The sequence below is a fragment of the Schistocerca nitens genome, chromosome 2, assembly GCF_023898315.1.
Source record: "Schistocerca nitens isolate TAMUIC-IGC-003100 chromosome 2, iqSchNite1.1, whole genome shotgun sequence".
Lineage (NCBI taxonomy): Eukaryota > Metazoa > Arthropoda > Insecta > Orthoptera > Acrididae > Schistocerca > Schistocerca nitens.
In genome coordinates, this window is record NC_064615.1 from 4,142,613 (window position 1) to 4,159,000 (window position 16,388).

The 16,388-nt window shown below is 39.9% G+C and overlaps 1 protein-coding gene across 2 annotated transcripts in view; it reads left to right on the forward strand.

Annotated features, from left to right (window-relative positions):
* The window catches only part of LOC126235666 (ATP-binding cassette subfamily C member 4-like), a 297,379-nt gene that overhangs the window by 230,379 nt on the left and 50,612 nt on the right, over positions 1-16,388 (forward strand). For both annotated transcript variants that reach the window (XR_007544798.1, XM_049944389.1), the window contains exons 13-17: positions 2,905-3,101; positions 5,749-6,209; positions 7,131-7,210; positions 12,371-12,521; positions 13,491-13,597. Coding sequence is in view for 1 of the 2 variants with exons in the window: in XM_049944389.1 (XP_049800346.1) it covers positions 2,905-3,101; positions 5,749-6,209; positions 7,131-7,210; positions 12,371-12,521; positions 13,491-13,597 (996 nt within the window). In the remaining variant the exon portion in view is untranslated. The remainder of the gene's footprint in view (positions 1-2,904; positions 3,102-5,748; positions 6,210-7,130; positions 7,211-12,370; positions 12,522-13,490; positions 13,598-16,388) is intronic.

Consider the following 16,388-nt stretch of genomic DNA (forward strand, 5'->3'; position numbering starts at 1 on the left):
CTGTAACAGGAGACTTCCAGTTCAGTTTTTTGTCAATGTAAACATCTAAGAATGTGATATATTCTGATTCATTGATTTACTATAATGCAGGCCCTCATGCAGTATTTTTAATGGTGCGGTCAAACCTTGTCCACTACTAAAATGCGTATATTGTGCTTCATCTAAATTCAATAACTGTCGGGTTACAGAGCACAACTTATCAATTTTTTGGAAATTATTGTTTACTTTTCAACTCTTGAAGTTGTTTTTGAGCTTGAATTTAATAGTTCCATCGTCTGTAAAGAGAACTACTGCTTCTTGAGTTTATGGTTGAAGATCATTTATAAAACAAGAACAAGAGCATACCCAATATAGATCTGTGGGATACCTTGGTAATGATTATTCTTCATTCTGAAGATGCTGGTTCACTGTGAACACTCAGACTTTATTAATGCGATACTCTACATCCTTCTAGCTTGAGAAGGTGAATACCAGTTACCAGCAAAATAACATGTAAGCATAATATTTTACCTTCTCTAACAGAATACTGTGAACTGCACAGTCAGATGTTTCTGACAAGTTACAGAAAATTTCCGCTGGCAGTATTTTATCATCCAAATTTTGTTAATTACTTTGTGAACTGAAAAATACCATATTATGTGGAGAGAACTTTTTGAAATCCAAACTGATGTTGAGGTACTTTGAGACAGGTGTTGTATGGTTCTTGTATATATAATTGCTTCTATTACCTTGGAGCAGGATTTTATTGAAACTTTCTGGCAGATTAAAACTGTGAGCTGGACTGAGACTCAAACTCGGGACCTTTGCCTTTGGCAGGCGAAGCTGTGAGGATGGTTTGTGAGTCATGGTTGGGAAGCTCAGTGGGTAGAGCTCTTGCCCACAAAAAGCTAAAAGCCAAAGTTTGAGTTTGTCTGTAACACAGTTCTAATCTGCCAGGAAGTTTCATATCAATGCATACTCTGCTGCAGAATGACAATTTCATTCAAGATTTTGTTGTTTGTGTGGTAAAGAAAAGCTGTCAACATTCTGAAGGATAAGATTTGGATTTTTTAAAAACTCTGTTCAAAAATAAAACAGGCTATATATCAAATCACAGTAACAAGAATAATTTGATTATTATAGAACGTGATCAATTTTGAACCATGGACCTCCAGATTTGCAGTCACTTTCTTACTCAGCACAGAGCCATATGAAAATGAAACTTATTCTAGGAATATTATAAGATGGGTTCTTTATCTTTTACACTCCTCTTACATCTACATCTCATTTTACTATATATAGATTACCACTGGGAAATTTTGAATGGTTCATGAGGAGTCTGGATTTCTTACTGTGCTTAATGGACTGAATGTATTAATGCCCTTGGAAAGCGAATAGCATCATCATGCTATGCCCTTAAAATAATAAAACTTTTGTGTAGTAACTCATCCACCGGAGCGACTTACTTTGCATATGTGCACTCAATCATTTGTTTTGAAATAATCTTTTGGAGAACAAATACTCAGAATATGCAAACAATCTTCAAACTACAAAAAAAGAGCCATCCGAATTATGACAAATAGTAACAAGAGAAGGCATTGCACAGAGTTGTTTAAATCTATGGGAATCTTGACTGTTCCCTGTGAATACATTTTTCAAACAGTGATTCACATAAAGAAAAACATAAATCAGTACCCAATGAACAGTTTCCTACATGAACATGAAACCAGATGAAGTCACCACCTACATCTGAGCAGAAAAAACAAAACGAAAACTCAGAATATTGTACTATACAATGGACTTAAACTATTCAACACTTCCACAGAATATAAAAGTTAGAAACAAAATATATGCCTTCAGACATGGCCTAAAAAGTTATTTGTTAGAAAAGGGTTTTTAGTCTGTCAAAGATTACCTGGAAAGTAGGTAAAATTTAGTAGGCAATGTGACTGATTAAGTACTGTAACTAGGAGCTTTCTTTAGTATGTTCAATAACAGTGGTACATCATGTACAATCATAAAACACAGGAAGACAAATAACTGTAGTTTATATTTAGGAAATGCAATTGTACTTTTATATACCCGTGTGTCTGTATCACCTATATATGTATTTGCTGACAACATCCATACAATCTATATTGTCTTCAAATGGATAGAAAAAATAAGTAAAAAATAAATAAATAAAATAAATTAATAAAATAAATTAATTCAGGTTTTAACACAGACATCTTTTTATAGTCAATGTGCCATCCAAAAGCTCTTCTAAAAGAAACCAAACTCAAATGAAAGCGTTATACTGTTAGTTTGAAATTGTTTGAAATATTTTGTTGCAAAAATACGGTCCTACTGGGTGGAGTGTGTAAAAATAGTGGGATGCATTTAGTGATTATCTGGAAATAAGGATTGGAATGGAGCCAAGTATACTACCATGACAAGATCACGTCTTTTGCCATGCCAGGTAGTGCATATTGTCTAATTCACCCTACAGATTGTGCTCAGTTGATAAAGCCTGTAACTTCTTCTTTTCCTCATTCCCATTTCTACTAAAGAACTAGGTGATAAAGGCAACCTGACTACAGATAATACCAGGATGGGATAAGACCTGTATCTGTTTCCATTAGCCACTTATCATCATCATTCTTTGCAATGCTATAGTTCACTGGACCTCTACTTTTAAAAGCTCGAGCTCCAAAAGTATTATTACAGAGATAATGCTACCTTTCAAGATACCATAGTGAATAGAATTATAATCAATCCTTGTACAGCTGAAATTTGTATCTGAGTGACTTGATAAAGTTCAAAATAATATTATTTAAGATTTAAGGAACAATGGATGTGTATTTTCAGCAGTAAATAAATATGATGAATATTAATGAGTTGTATTATGATGAACAGTGGGAAATTAAGATGGTTTTCATTCTGCAGAGTAAAGGTGATGAGGATGACGAGGTGGAAGAGCCAACTGAAACAGCTGAAATGCTTGAAAAGGGAAAACTGAGCAATACTCTTTACAAAGATTACTTTACGGCTGGATCAAGTTGTTTGCTACTTTGCTGGCTGGTTGTTGTGCTCCTGCTTGGACAGATTGCTTCCAGTGGGGCAGATTACTGGGTGACATATTGGTAAGGCCATTTTAGACCGTTCTGTTTTTCATAAGGTAGCTAAATCAAGAATGGTAGAATGTATACTGCAAAGTTATGTCAGCACAGATATAAGCAAGATCATACACACATTATATACACTTATGTATATTGAGGGGGAAGGGAAGGGAAGGGAAGGGAAGGGAAGGGAAGGGAAGGGAAGGGAAGGGAAGGGAAGGGAAGGGAAGGGAAGGGAAGGGAAGGGAAGGGAAGGGAAGGGAAGGGAAGGGAAGGGAAGGGAAGGGAAGGGAAGGGAAGGGAAGGGAAGGGAAGGGAAGGGAAGGGAAGGGAAGGGAAGGGAAGGGAAGGGAAGGGAAGGGAAGGGAAGGGAAGGGAAGGGAAGGGAAGGGAAGGGAAGGGAAGGGAAGGGAAGGGAAGGGAAGGGAAGGGAAGGGAAGGGAAGGGAAGGGAAGGGAAGGGAAGGGAAGGGAAGGGAAGGGAAGGGAAGGGAAGGGAAGGGAAGGGAAGGGAAGGGAAGGGAAGGGAAGGGAAGGGAAGGGAAGGGAAGGGAAGGGAAGGGAAGGGAAGGGAAGGGAAGGGAAGGGAAGGGAAGGGAAGGGAAGGGAAGGGAAGGGAAGGGAAGGGAAGGGAAGGGAAGGGAAGGGAAGGGAAGGGAAGGGAAGGGAAGGGAAGGGAAGGGAAGGGAAGGGAAGGGAAGGGAAGGGAAGGGAAGGGAAGGGAAGGGAAGGGAAGGGAAGGGAAGGGAAGGGAAGGGAAGGGAAGGGAAGGGAAGGGAAGGGAAGGGAAGGGAAGGGAAGGGAAGGGAAGGGAAGGGAAGGGAAGGGAAGGGAAGGGAAGGGAAGGGAAGGGAAGGGAAGGGAAGGGAAGGGAAGGGAAGGGAAGGGAAGGGAAGGGAAGGGAAGGGAAGGGAAGGGAAGGGAAGGGAAGGGAAGGGAAGGGAAGGGAAGGGAAGGGAAGGGAAGGGAAGGGAAGGGAAGGGAAGGGAAGGGAAGGGAAGGGAAGGGAAGGGAAGGGAAGGGAAGGGAAGGGAAGGGAAGGGAAGGGAAGGGAAGGGAAGGGAAGGGAAGGGAAGGGAAGGGAAGGGAAGGGAAGGGAAGGGAAGGGAAGGGAAGGGAAGGGAAGGGAAGGGAAGGGAAGGGAAGGGAAGGGATTAATGATATCAGTTGCATCAGGACTTCATGTGAAATAAACGACAAGTGAAAATGCATGCCGGACTGAGACCCAAACCCAGGATCTCCCACTCACCAGACAGTTGCATTAACCACTGCACCACCTGAATGTAGTGTTCCTTGCAAATGTGTGTACAATTTCGGCACACGCCCTTTTTGACTCGCATTCCCACCTAGTGCCATCTATCCACAGTCCTTGTCCATGTCCCAGCAGGAACCTAAAATTAATGAACACGGCAGACAGGAATGGGTCTGTGGATAGGTGGCACTAAGTGGGAATATGAGTCAGCCGAGGAACGTGCTGAGATAGTCTTCACATTTGTGGTACAGTGTGTCCAGGTGGTGCAGTGGTTAACACAAATGCGTAGTAAGGAGATCGTCACAGGTTTGGGTTGTGGTCCGGTACACACCTTCACTCATCACTGCTGATTCCGCACAAAGTCCCGATGCAGCTGATACTGTTCGTTCCCCTGTTCTGTCCCCTGCCCCCCTTTCCCCTCCTTTCCTACTCCACCTTCAATTTACATAATGTGTGTCACAGCTGCTGATCCCTCACAGTGTCTTTCTTTTGGGCATGTCAGAAAGAAAACACACACACACACACACACACACACACACACACTCATATAAATATTTACTTTTATAGTTAAATTTTGATTTTTGCATATTTGTGGAAATCAGTTGTTCTGGTACAGTATTTTAGTGGTGACACAGTATAAATTATCCCTAAAAATGATACGTATAGTAACCTGATGCCACACATTTAAGCCAAAACTAGGCATTCATAAATTGTCTTGTTTTCACAGCATCTAAGTTACTTTGTATGTACAACTTTTCTGATATCTTATGAATGAAAGCTGCTCCCATAGGCAAGGAGACCACAATAAATAGACAGATTAGGGGTGGTGGTAGTATGAGAAAGCTGATCATAGTTGCTGATGACTGTTCACGACTATTAATTGATAAAATACACATTATTCAACTTTTTAAATCTATGCTATAGCAGACCTAATGTGAAAGCTTCTTTACCCTCGTAGTGTAGTAGCTTTCATATGTTCCTTAAAAGTCTGGTTAGTGCTCCTGTCATTTCCTCTAGAATTCCATGAAACACTTGCAGCTGTGGTTGGTATGTGGTTGTAAAACAGATACCATGTTACATTAGCTCCTACTTGATAAACTGCAAGGCATGGACTAAAGCATACGATTCATCACTAGCTCTACCATGTATCTGTAGGAATCAGAAACAGCAGCATAATGTTATGGACATATTGTTATTTAACAATGATATGCAGTGCTTGTTGCTTGGAAGATTAAAAGTACTGCATCAGTACATAATAGTTCTCTCTCTCTCTCTCTCTCTCTCTCTCTCTCTCTCTCTCTCTCTGTCTCTAATATATATATATATATATATATATATATATATATATATATATATATATATGAGTTTTTTGTTAACAATGCAGAAACTTTAGAATAATCTTCTTCCTGTTGTTTTCCAGGACTAACCAGGAGCAACTAAGGAAGGAATTAATAGCCAAGCAGGATGCATATAATATGCCGAACAGCAGTTCTGTTCCCAGTTTTGAAGCTGAATTTCTCCTTGATGAGTCGAATCCATTCTCAAACACTACGTTATTTGACATTCTGAATACAACTGAAGCAATTCTGGGACTTGATGTTTCTACTGAGTGGAATGATTCAGAGTTTTTAGAAAAAAATAATCCCAGCTTGACTCTAAAAGATTATGATGATCATCCAATTTATCACAGATCTATGTTCTTCACAAGAGATCAGTATATATACATATATACTATATGTATAATTGGAAGTATAACTATAACTATACTGAGATCCCTAGTCTTCTTCAAAATTACAATGAATTCTTCACAGGGGCTTCATGATAGAATGTTTAATACTATATTGAAAGGAACAATGCGTTTCTTTGACACTAATCCATCAGGTATGTATAGCTTTGTCTTCCTCTCCTAAAATTCAGTTTTTCAGAGTTTAAAATTGTTTTGATAGGTAGCTTTATTTTCATTAGATAGTTAACAGAACTTCTCATGGAGAATGAGCTTCTGCTTACCACGCTGAATGAACACAACTGGCACATGTGCAAATTTGTAAACCTGGTTGAACTCCATGTCACTAGGTAATATCCAGGGTGGAATAATACTTAGTGGTTAATATTTATATTTTGTATCCACTGCCTCCTTTCCTCGATTTTCTCTCACCTCCTGTTCCGTTCTCTCACAAGAGGAGTCGTATCATATGCTACACATCTATGCACCAGTGTTCTGCTTAGAACAACAGTTGAACACAGACCGACACTTTCATTTCACAATATTTGTAGCTCACTGTTTCCTTCAAAGCATTTATTCACAGTGACACACACATGAATCCATGTTTTGCCAAATAATCAAGTGATAACTTCAATTCTGATGCTATTTTTCTTATTTCATTTCTTTCCTGATTCTTGTATTATCGAACCTTTCATAGCCCAATCTCATAGACAGAAAAACTAGTTACTGTGTGCACTTCTCTGTTTTTGTGGCAGATACTCAAATTCTTTTCATCTCGGCATCATATATTCCTCCTATTGGAATTTGCACACTATCAACATGCTCACCATTGTAACTGCACAGTCAATGACCTCTTAAGTCAGCACTTTCGTTTTTTTCTCTTTCTCCATACTGGATTAAAAACAGTTTTTCTCACTGATTCTACATTAAAACATGTAGAAACGGCTATGATAAGCTATTATTGTTTCTTGATTAAGATGTTGCCAGTAATCTGTTTTTCTTTGCTAGTGGTGATTGTTGAGTATTTATTAGTTTTGTTCCTATTGTTTGTATGTACTGAATAATAATTGCTTTTTAAGGTCGAGTGTTGAATCGTTTCTCCAAGGACATGGGTGCAGTTGATGAAATGCTCCCTAGAGCTATGCTAGACGCTATACAGGTAACTAAATGTACTTACACTTTTTCAGTAATATCTCATTTTAGCATTGTGTCAGCTTTCACCTTAAATTCATAGCCCACAATAACTGATTCCAAAGGAATAAAATGTGTCTGTACATCAAACTATATATACACATGACATCTCTTCCTATAGATTTATTTTTAAGTCTAGGAGATTATTACTTGATATGTTGGAGAAAGGATGACAAAAACGTGTAAAAGGTATTATATTATTATTGTTACTCACCCATTCATTACATCCGACTCTAAACGTTTTGAACTTCATTTGCTTTCTTCTGTGTGAAAATTTCTTCATACATTGGGAGTGGGCTTGTTTGTGCTCCTCTGTCCAGAAGGCACATCATCTTCATTTTGGTTGCTGGTTCATATCGTTTCGTGGAAGATAGCTCTGTAAGAAGCATCTTGGGATTTGATTTATAATGTTTGAAGGTCCTCTAATGGACTTAATGGCAGAGCATTGTAGTCTTTTTTTTTGTGTTGTCATAATCAAATATCTTATCAGCCTGCTCCCATTTCTTAGCATCCTTAGCAGAAGGGTTCAGAGAGTTTTGGATTTAACTGCATACTCATTTCTTATTCCTCATATCTTCTTCTTCTTCTTCTTCCTCCTTCTACCCTGTCGTTTCCGCACACCCCTACCTGTATCTGTCCTCATTCTCTTGGGGATATATAAATACCGATCCATCTCCTAGTAGTGTGATACTGAATATGCAGTCATTACCTGGGTGGGTTTCTTGATCTTCATGAACATCGTTACCAAGAAGTAGTATAGTGAAGACTTCATTGATTTGAGAGGATCCACTGCTGCATACAACAGAAAAGAATGCTGTTTCAGAAAATGACATTAAGATTTCATTGTTTGAGGTCAGTGGTGCACTATTTTTGGTGTTCTGTGTTTTTTACTTTTCATGTGTTTTCCTTAAAATGTATCACATGGTCTACATAATTTAACTGAATAGATAAATAAAGATCTACTCACCAAGCGGCACAGAACACACACGTAAAAGGAGGTTGTTATTGGGCAAGATTTTGGAGCCATTGCCACCTTCTTCAGGCAGAAGGATTGAAGGGGAAGGAAGAGGGGTGAATGAAAATGACTGGAATGCTCTAGGAAAAGTGGTAGATTTCGAGAAAGTCGCACAGAACCATGGGTCAGGGGAGACTTACCGCACGGGATGAGAAGGAAAGACTGATTGTTGGGGACTGCATCAAATGGGATTTGAAAGCCTGAGCTCTTAAAGGTGGAAGAAAGGGTAATATGCAAGTCAGATATTACTGATTAATCACCATTCAGGAGTTAAGAGTGAAAAGCTAAGTGCACTGCACATAAGGGGGGGGGGGGGGTGAAAAATACAGGTAAGACAATGAAAGGTGTAGAAAAATAAAATGGAGTGAAGAAAAGAGTAGTTACTGTGAAGAATGCTGAGAAATGAACATTCTTACTAGGTGGGTGGTGAGAACAAAGGACACGGTGTATTACTAGTACCCACCTGCAGAGTTCTGAGAAACTGTTGTCTGGGGGGCGAGAATCCAGATGGTGTGTGTGGTGAAACAGGTGCTGAGGTCACAATTGTCAGTTGCAGAGTGTGATCTGCTACAGGACATTGTCTGTCATCAGTGTACACCCTCTGCCTGTGCCCATTCATCCGATAATTTGGTGGTAGTCCTGCCAATATAAAAGGCCAAACAGTGTTTACATAACAGCTGGTATACAACATGTCATTCCACAGGTGGCTCTCCCTTTGATAGTATGTTTTGCCAGTTACAGGGCTGGAATAGGTGGTGGTAGGAGGGTACATAGGGCAAGTCTTGCAGTGGGGACAGTCAGAGGGATAGGAGCCATAGGGTAGGGAGATGGGTGCAGAAGGAGCATGTGAGCTGACAAAAATGTTCCAGAGATTGGGGGGGGGGGGGGGAGGAGGAGGAGGAGGAGGAGGGGGGGGTCAACGAAAATCTGTTGTAGGTGTGGTGTGCAGAATTTTGGGGGTACATGGCTTACTTCAAACTAGATGATGAGCTATAGTAGGCTGTTCCAGCTCGCATACCCACCAGCAGTCAGCAAGGTACCAGTGGGCAGAGGTGAGCAGACGGCTATTTAGGCAACAAAAGGAATGTATTTTGCAAATGTAGTTCAACAAGGATAGGACCTGTGGCTGTATTGTGGGAACCATTCCAGCATATGCATGGAGTAATTTATGGAAGAGGTGGACAACGCTGATGCAAGGGGCAGTCGACTGGGTTGGAGCCTGTGCGACAGTTCTGCACTGCCAGAGTGCACGAAGGCAGGGTTGTCCATGTAGCTAGCGCACGCACACAGAATATCTGATGGGCCTCCTGGTGGATAGCATACAGCAGCTGCATGAGGAAGCTGAGGAACAATTAGCAGTGCCTGCCTTCTACAGGGGCAGAATTGAAACGGCCAAACCTAGAATATAACCCCCCAACCACTATAGCCATTCCTCTCCCCTCTCCTTGAACTCGCCCTCCCTGTAGTTTTGTTGAACGTTAAAAATTTCAGCTGCTGCTTAATGACAGTGACACTATTATTTTCATTACTAGTCAATGCACTGGTGGGAGAATTAAATCAGGGCATACTCCTGGGTTTTCCTTTGTAAAGGAATGTTTCAATACAGAGTTTAGCAGTTTGGCTGTTGCTTCTCTATCCTTAGTAGTAGTTCCTGTCCCAACCATGCCTGGACTCCATCCTTGGTGTCACTGATAGCCTTCGCATATGAACAGGATTTTTTTGATTGTTTAGAAAGCTTCAATAATCACTGCTGACGAAGAAACTGAAGTATCCCAGATGTTGTAGAGGAAATGGAATGAAACTTCACAGGTGGAGAGGGTATGTGATATCATATTAGTGACCACAAAATCAAGTAAAAATTACACAGACTTCAAAGTATGAGTTCACTTCTTGGTACAGATTACCTTGCCCCCCACTCACCCCCATGTCCTTGACACATGCACTTTTTTGGTTAACAAGTGTGCCATAAGGCTATCGGTTTTTCCTCTGAGGCAAGCTGGCCCACAGTTATTGTAGCTAGTCCTTGATATCCTGGATGCTGTCACTGGGATTTAGTCCCACACTTGTTCTATTGGTGGCAGATCTGGGGATCTTGCATGCCACAGAAGTACCTCAACATCTTGCAGATGGTCAATAGATACGTGCCATTCGTGGATTACCATTATTCTGTTGAAAACTGGTGCCATGATACTGTCTCATTAGAGGTAACACATGACAACTCTGGATGTCCATGACTTACCATTGTCCTGAATGACCTAAAGTCGTACCCAATGATACTTCACTACATTACGCCAGAAGTAACACTGCTGTTCCTCTCCAAAACATTGGGAAAATAGGACCTCTTTCCAGGTTGCACAATACTCCTGGACAATGGTCATTTGAGGTAGTGCAGAGCCAAGATTCATTACGGCTGCATGGATACTGATTGTGGCACCATTGCAAACACACCATTTGTGTTGTTGTGTTTGACAGTCTACACAAGGGGTGGTAAGCATTTAAAGGTGCAGGATGATACAGAATGTTTCAGGGAATCCGTAACTTTGTGTCAGATGGCAGGTGCAGAGGTTAAGGCAGTATAGTGTGCTTGGTGCACAGTACATCTGTCCTCCCGTGTGGTGTTCATTCCCATCCAGCCCAATGTTGTACTAATGTCACATCTGTATACACCAAAAATCTGGATATTTCACAATTCGACCAGCTGGCCAAACGGAAACCCACGAGGCCTCTTTCAAACTCTCAGGTGCTGATAACACCATCTCGTGCAAGTACGTGGAATCTGTGTCCTTCAGTGATGACTCATCTGCCATTACTCGTGCCCATTACATACCTTACCAGGCCTCTTAGTAACACTAAACACGAACAACTCTAACGCACTCTGGTGTGGCCCTTCTACCTGTCACAGGGAATTGCAGTGTTGGCTGGCAGAAAAATCTAGCTAAAAATCTATGTCCATCCATGATGCTGAGTGTTACTCAGTCAATGTTGCATGCAGCTTTGGTTTCTCTCGGAGGGTTTCGGCGCATGGGCTTCATTCATTTGTAAGTTGGTCTGCCTTCCATAACAATGAACACGTTCTTATACCTTGGATCCAAAAAGACGGAAAATGGCTATTCATGTGCGCTGTGCCGACTTCTAATAACAAATAAATTTTGCCTTTTTACAAGTATTCCTTCTGCTTTTTATTGAAATAGTGAAGTAAGTTGATATGCAGTTTTGTCACCCAAAAAGATGTATGTATTACATACAACATAATTCTTATGTAATTTACTTTATTATAAAATAAGTTTTAATTACCAGTCATGGACGCTGAATTGAATACGAAAAGAACCAGAAGTTCAGAGTTCAAAACAAGTTTGAAACAGATCTAGAATGGACAGTGGAACTGCGATGAGTGGCCATGCGAAGGAGTAAAAGTCCGTCTGACCGAGACAGATAGGAACGGGTCTGACCTGCCGTTGGGAATTATAAGTAGAAAGCCTTAGCTGAAGTGAATTGTGAAAGACTGTTCCTTAGAATTCATTCTTTGCTCATTCTGTTCATTTCAATGTACCATTCATTTGGACCCGTTAGTTTGCGAACGACCCATCTCTACACAGAACATTTGAATTATCTGGTTCCTGCCTTCCATTCAACTCGGAATCAGGGGGCCATAATCAGTTTTGAGAATAGTTCTGCAGCTTCTGAGGTTTGTTACATAGATAGATAATTATTATTTCTGGTGGAGGGTTTCATAGAGGAAAGCAGAGAAGGAAGTGAAGAAGAATTAAAAACTATTAATGTATGCCATCAGAGACGTTTTATTAGTGCAAAGTCAGTTCTTCCATAATTTCACAATAGATTTGACACACACAATAAATTCTCTTCAGAATGTATTGCCAGCCAGTGTGGCCAAGCGGTTCTGGGCGCTTCAGTCTGGAACCGCGCGACCGCTACGGTCGCAGGTTCGAATTCTGCCTCGGACATGGATGTGTGTGATGTCCTTAGGTTAGTTAGGTGTAAGTAGTTCTAAGTTCTAGGGGACTGATGACCTCAGATGTTGAGTCCCATAGTGCTCAGAGCCATTTGAACCAGAATGTATTATAATATTTATTAATAAAAGTTTCAATTTTTCAGATATTCCTTGTCATGACAGGGATACTAATAATGGTTGTGATTGTGAATTATTACTTCATAATTGTAATCATTATCCTTGGTCCATTGTTTTACAAAATACGCTGTGTGTATCTTGAGACAGCACAAGACATCAAACGACTGGAAGGAGTCAGTAAGTACATCACCATTTATTTAAAGTACCTGTAACAAAAAAGTAAATACTGATTTTTGCTAAGGTTGAAGACAAATGTTAATTAAGCTTTCAAAAGCTTAACTCGGCAGAAAATGAATTCAAAACAAATGTTTGAAATGGTAATCCAGAAAAAAGCGGGCAACAACTGTAACTTTAAGACCCCTCGATTATTGATGTGTAATTAAAGTCTTTCTCTGTGATATTAGGGGTTTGCTAATATGTTAGAGACATAAGATCATGTCCTAACTTTAATTTATGCAAATTGTACTGCATTGCTGAATATGGTAAGTTGTCAAGAAATTTTGGGAAAGCCAGAGGCCTGCTTAAGTCTAGTAACACAGTTTCAGAAAGCTCATTTGCAAAACAGAGTATTTCTGGCCACTATAACAAAAATTTATTGGTTTACTGACACAAATTACACATGCAACACTGGTACTTGTTAATGTTGAGAATTAAATTCCAGTATGGCTCTTCTTGAATAATCTTAGTTCCTGAAACATTTAGAAAATATTAAATTTTGATGAATTACTGGAACAAATTGTTGGAACATATACTATTAATAATAAAATATCAAATAAAGATTAACTTTGCTGCTCCAAAAATGCTGCAGAAAAAAATCTGAAATGTGAATATGATGGAATTTGAATATCAAAAAGCACATGCATTTCAGTCAGTTGTGATGGGAGAGATTAAAGTAGATGTACAGTAACACTTTGTATTTAATGTTTCATTTTTCTTTCTCCATTAATGCCACTTTACTATATTTTCTTGGTAGATTTCATTTTTGTTTGGTACACTTGGGAACAGAGTAAACTTGGCAGTGTGTTGGAGTAATACTGTTTTGTATCCACTGAAACATTTGCAGCTACACATAGTCAGCTGTTGCTAACTAATATTAGATTTGACAATTATATTGTTGCATTATTAAAAGTATTTTGGTGCTTTCAGCTCGAAGCCCAGTGTTTTCATATGTATCAGCCTCTCTCAATGGCCTTACAACAATAAGGTCATCAGCAGCACAAGAAATGGTCATGAAAGAGTTTGACAGCCTTCAGGTATTCTTTATTTACAATTTTTTGTTAAGATTTATTTAAGGTCATGTTATGTGAAACAAAAGTATAATTAATTTAGGATGCTGATGCTCTGGAATGTAATTCTCTAATTCGGTTCTGTAATTGGTTGCAGTTTACATTGTGACGTGATTATATACTTAAACAATATAATAGAGGGAAACATTCCACGTGGGGAAAATATATCTAAAAACAAAGATGATGTGACTTACCGAACGAAAGTGCTGGCAGGTCAATAGACACACAAACACACACACAAAATTCAAGCTTTCGCAACAAACTGTTGCCTCATCAGGAAAGAGGGGAAGGAGAGGGAAAGACGAAAGGATGTGGGTTTTAAGGGAGAGGGTAAGGAGTCATTCCAATCCCGGGAGCGGAAAGACTTACCTTAGGGGGAAAAAGGGACAGGTATACATTCTCGCGCGCGCACGCGCACAGACATATACAGACACAAGCAGACATATTTAAAGACAAAGAGTTTGGGCAGAGATGTCAGTCGAGGCGGAAGTGAAGAGGCAAATATGATGTTGAATGACAGGTGAGGTATGAGTGGCGGCAACTTGAAATTAGCGGAGATTGAGGCCTGGTGGGTAACTGGAAGAGAGGATATATTGAAGAGTAAGTTCTCATCTCCGGAGTTCGGATAGGTTGGTGTTGGTGGGAAGTATCCAGATAACCCGGACGGTGTAACTTGAACACATTCAAATGACTTAAAATAGAAATGTTTGATACAGTGAAAGAGCTGACCCAGTAATTGCATCTAAGCCTGTCTGAATTTTCACTGTAGGTTTATTAACATTCTTCCTTTACATTTAAAAGTACTGCTGCAAACTTGTTTAAGCAAAAATTGCAGACAGAACTGCTGAGAAGGAAATCTTTGGAAAAATTAGTAAGAAAAGAATATTCATATAGATAATCAACGAATATGACACAAGAAAGGTTAAATAATACACCACGGCCATTTCATTTTGAGAGTGTTACACGGAAAGCTAGCCTGAAGAAGACCATTATTGGCATCTTTAAAATAAGCCATAAATAATGTAAGTGCTAATAATTAACTCTTACACTCTACTGTTTATTTTTCCCTCTCCACTTGCCCAGATACCTAAGTTGTGTGTGCACTCTGCACTCCTGTAGGGTTCTATCACTGAGTACACAATGATCTGGTATCTGTGGTAAAGTGACAAGGTCACTAGTGCAATTCATTGACCTTCTCTGTACAGGCAAGAAGCCTAACAAACTTTTCGTTAGGCCAGTATCATTTACTGCACTCAAAGGCGACGCAGTAGCTGCAATGGTGAAAGATTTCCCTGTTCTTTTGCATGCAGAAATGTAACATGCTTCACATTTGTTGGCAATAAGTAATTTATAAGTGCATGTTTGGTGATGCTAAAGTTCTCTTGAACCATTGAAGGCATTTGTTTGGATGCTGTGATGTAGTTACTCTCTCAATGTAGCTAATGTAAACCAGGATAACTGACTCTGTAATTAATCAATACTGTGTGCTTTTTTAATCCTGATAAGTGTGTCGTAAAGTGAGTAAATAATAATAAAAACACTCGTCATTCCAGTTTTTTACTGCATTCCTACTTTTACTTAATTCCTCATTGTACAGATTGTATTGTTTAACAGTTGCTTTTTAACTATCTTTTTAATTTAGTTTATTTGGTGAATCCTTTAATCTCCTTAGACAATTAATTTTACAAAATAAATCCTTAGAGAAAATGCTGTTTCGAGTTACATGTTTTCTTTCTTGGAAGTTCACTGTAGGTGTTGTTTCACTGTCCTGGACAGAGGTGTTTGTGCAGTAATTATCAAGGTTAATTGTGATTTGCACAACTGATCATTAACTGCGCTCACATGATGTAGTCGAACCCCCAAGGCTTTAGATGAATCTTTGCGATGAGTGTAATTATTGTTCTTGCAGATTCTTATCACCCATTTCTAATTTTTGAAAACTGTGTATTCTTTAGGCACATCAATAGTGTTGTCCATTAAAATACAGCACCTGGGAGGATAAATAATGAAATTTTATGTAGTGTGTGCAATACTGCAGGAAGAATAAATTTCAGAATTCGTAGACGATTGGGAAATATGTTGGGTGCAAAATTTTGTATACACAGCTGCTGCCTCCAGCGGTGACAATGCCTCTGACCCATCAAGGCATAGTTGAACTGAGCTGTTTCAACTGTACCACAGTGTGTATCAGTTGTAGTGGCTAGTGAGTCAGTGGTGATGTGCCAGTCTTTCGGCAACCCATGCCCATACATCAATGAAAGCCAACAGTCAGCAGCCTTAACGTGCCAGAAATGTAATGGCTGCTGTCCAAATTAATGGCTATGCAGACCTGAGGTAACAGTGTATCCAGTGACACCCCATACCATGATGCCAGTTGCTGGCCCAGATTTACAATGACTGTAATCTGGAAATTGTTCTTCAGTGTGTCTATACAGATTTACATCCAGCAAGGTGCTATACACTGTGCTGATTTCTCCCCGGTCTCTGGGCTCACTGTCGCACATGATACCTTAGTGGACCCCGTCGCAATTTCTAACTCGTTGGGTCAGCACTTTGCCGAGATTTCGAGCTCTTCAAATTACCCGCCAGCGTTTCTCCCGAAGAAACGTGCAGCGGAAGTGCGACCTCTTGCTTTCTCCTCTCAAAATCACGAAAGCTACAATACGGTTTTCTCCATGCGGGAACTCCAACATGCCCTCTCTTCTTCTCGCTCCTCCGCCCCAGGACCGGATGGTATCCATGTCCAAATGTTGCTGCA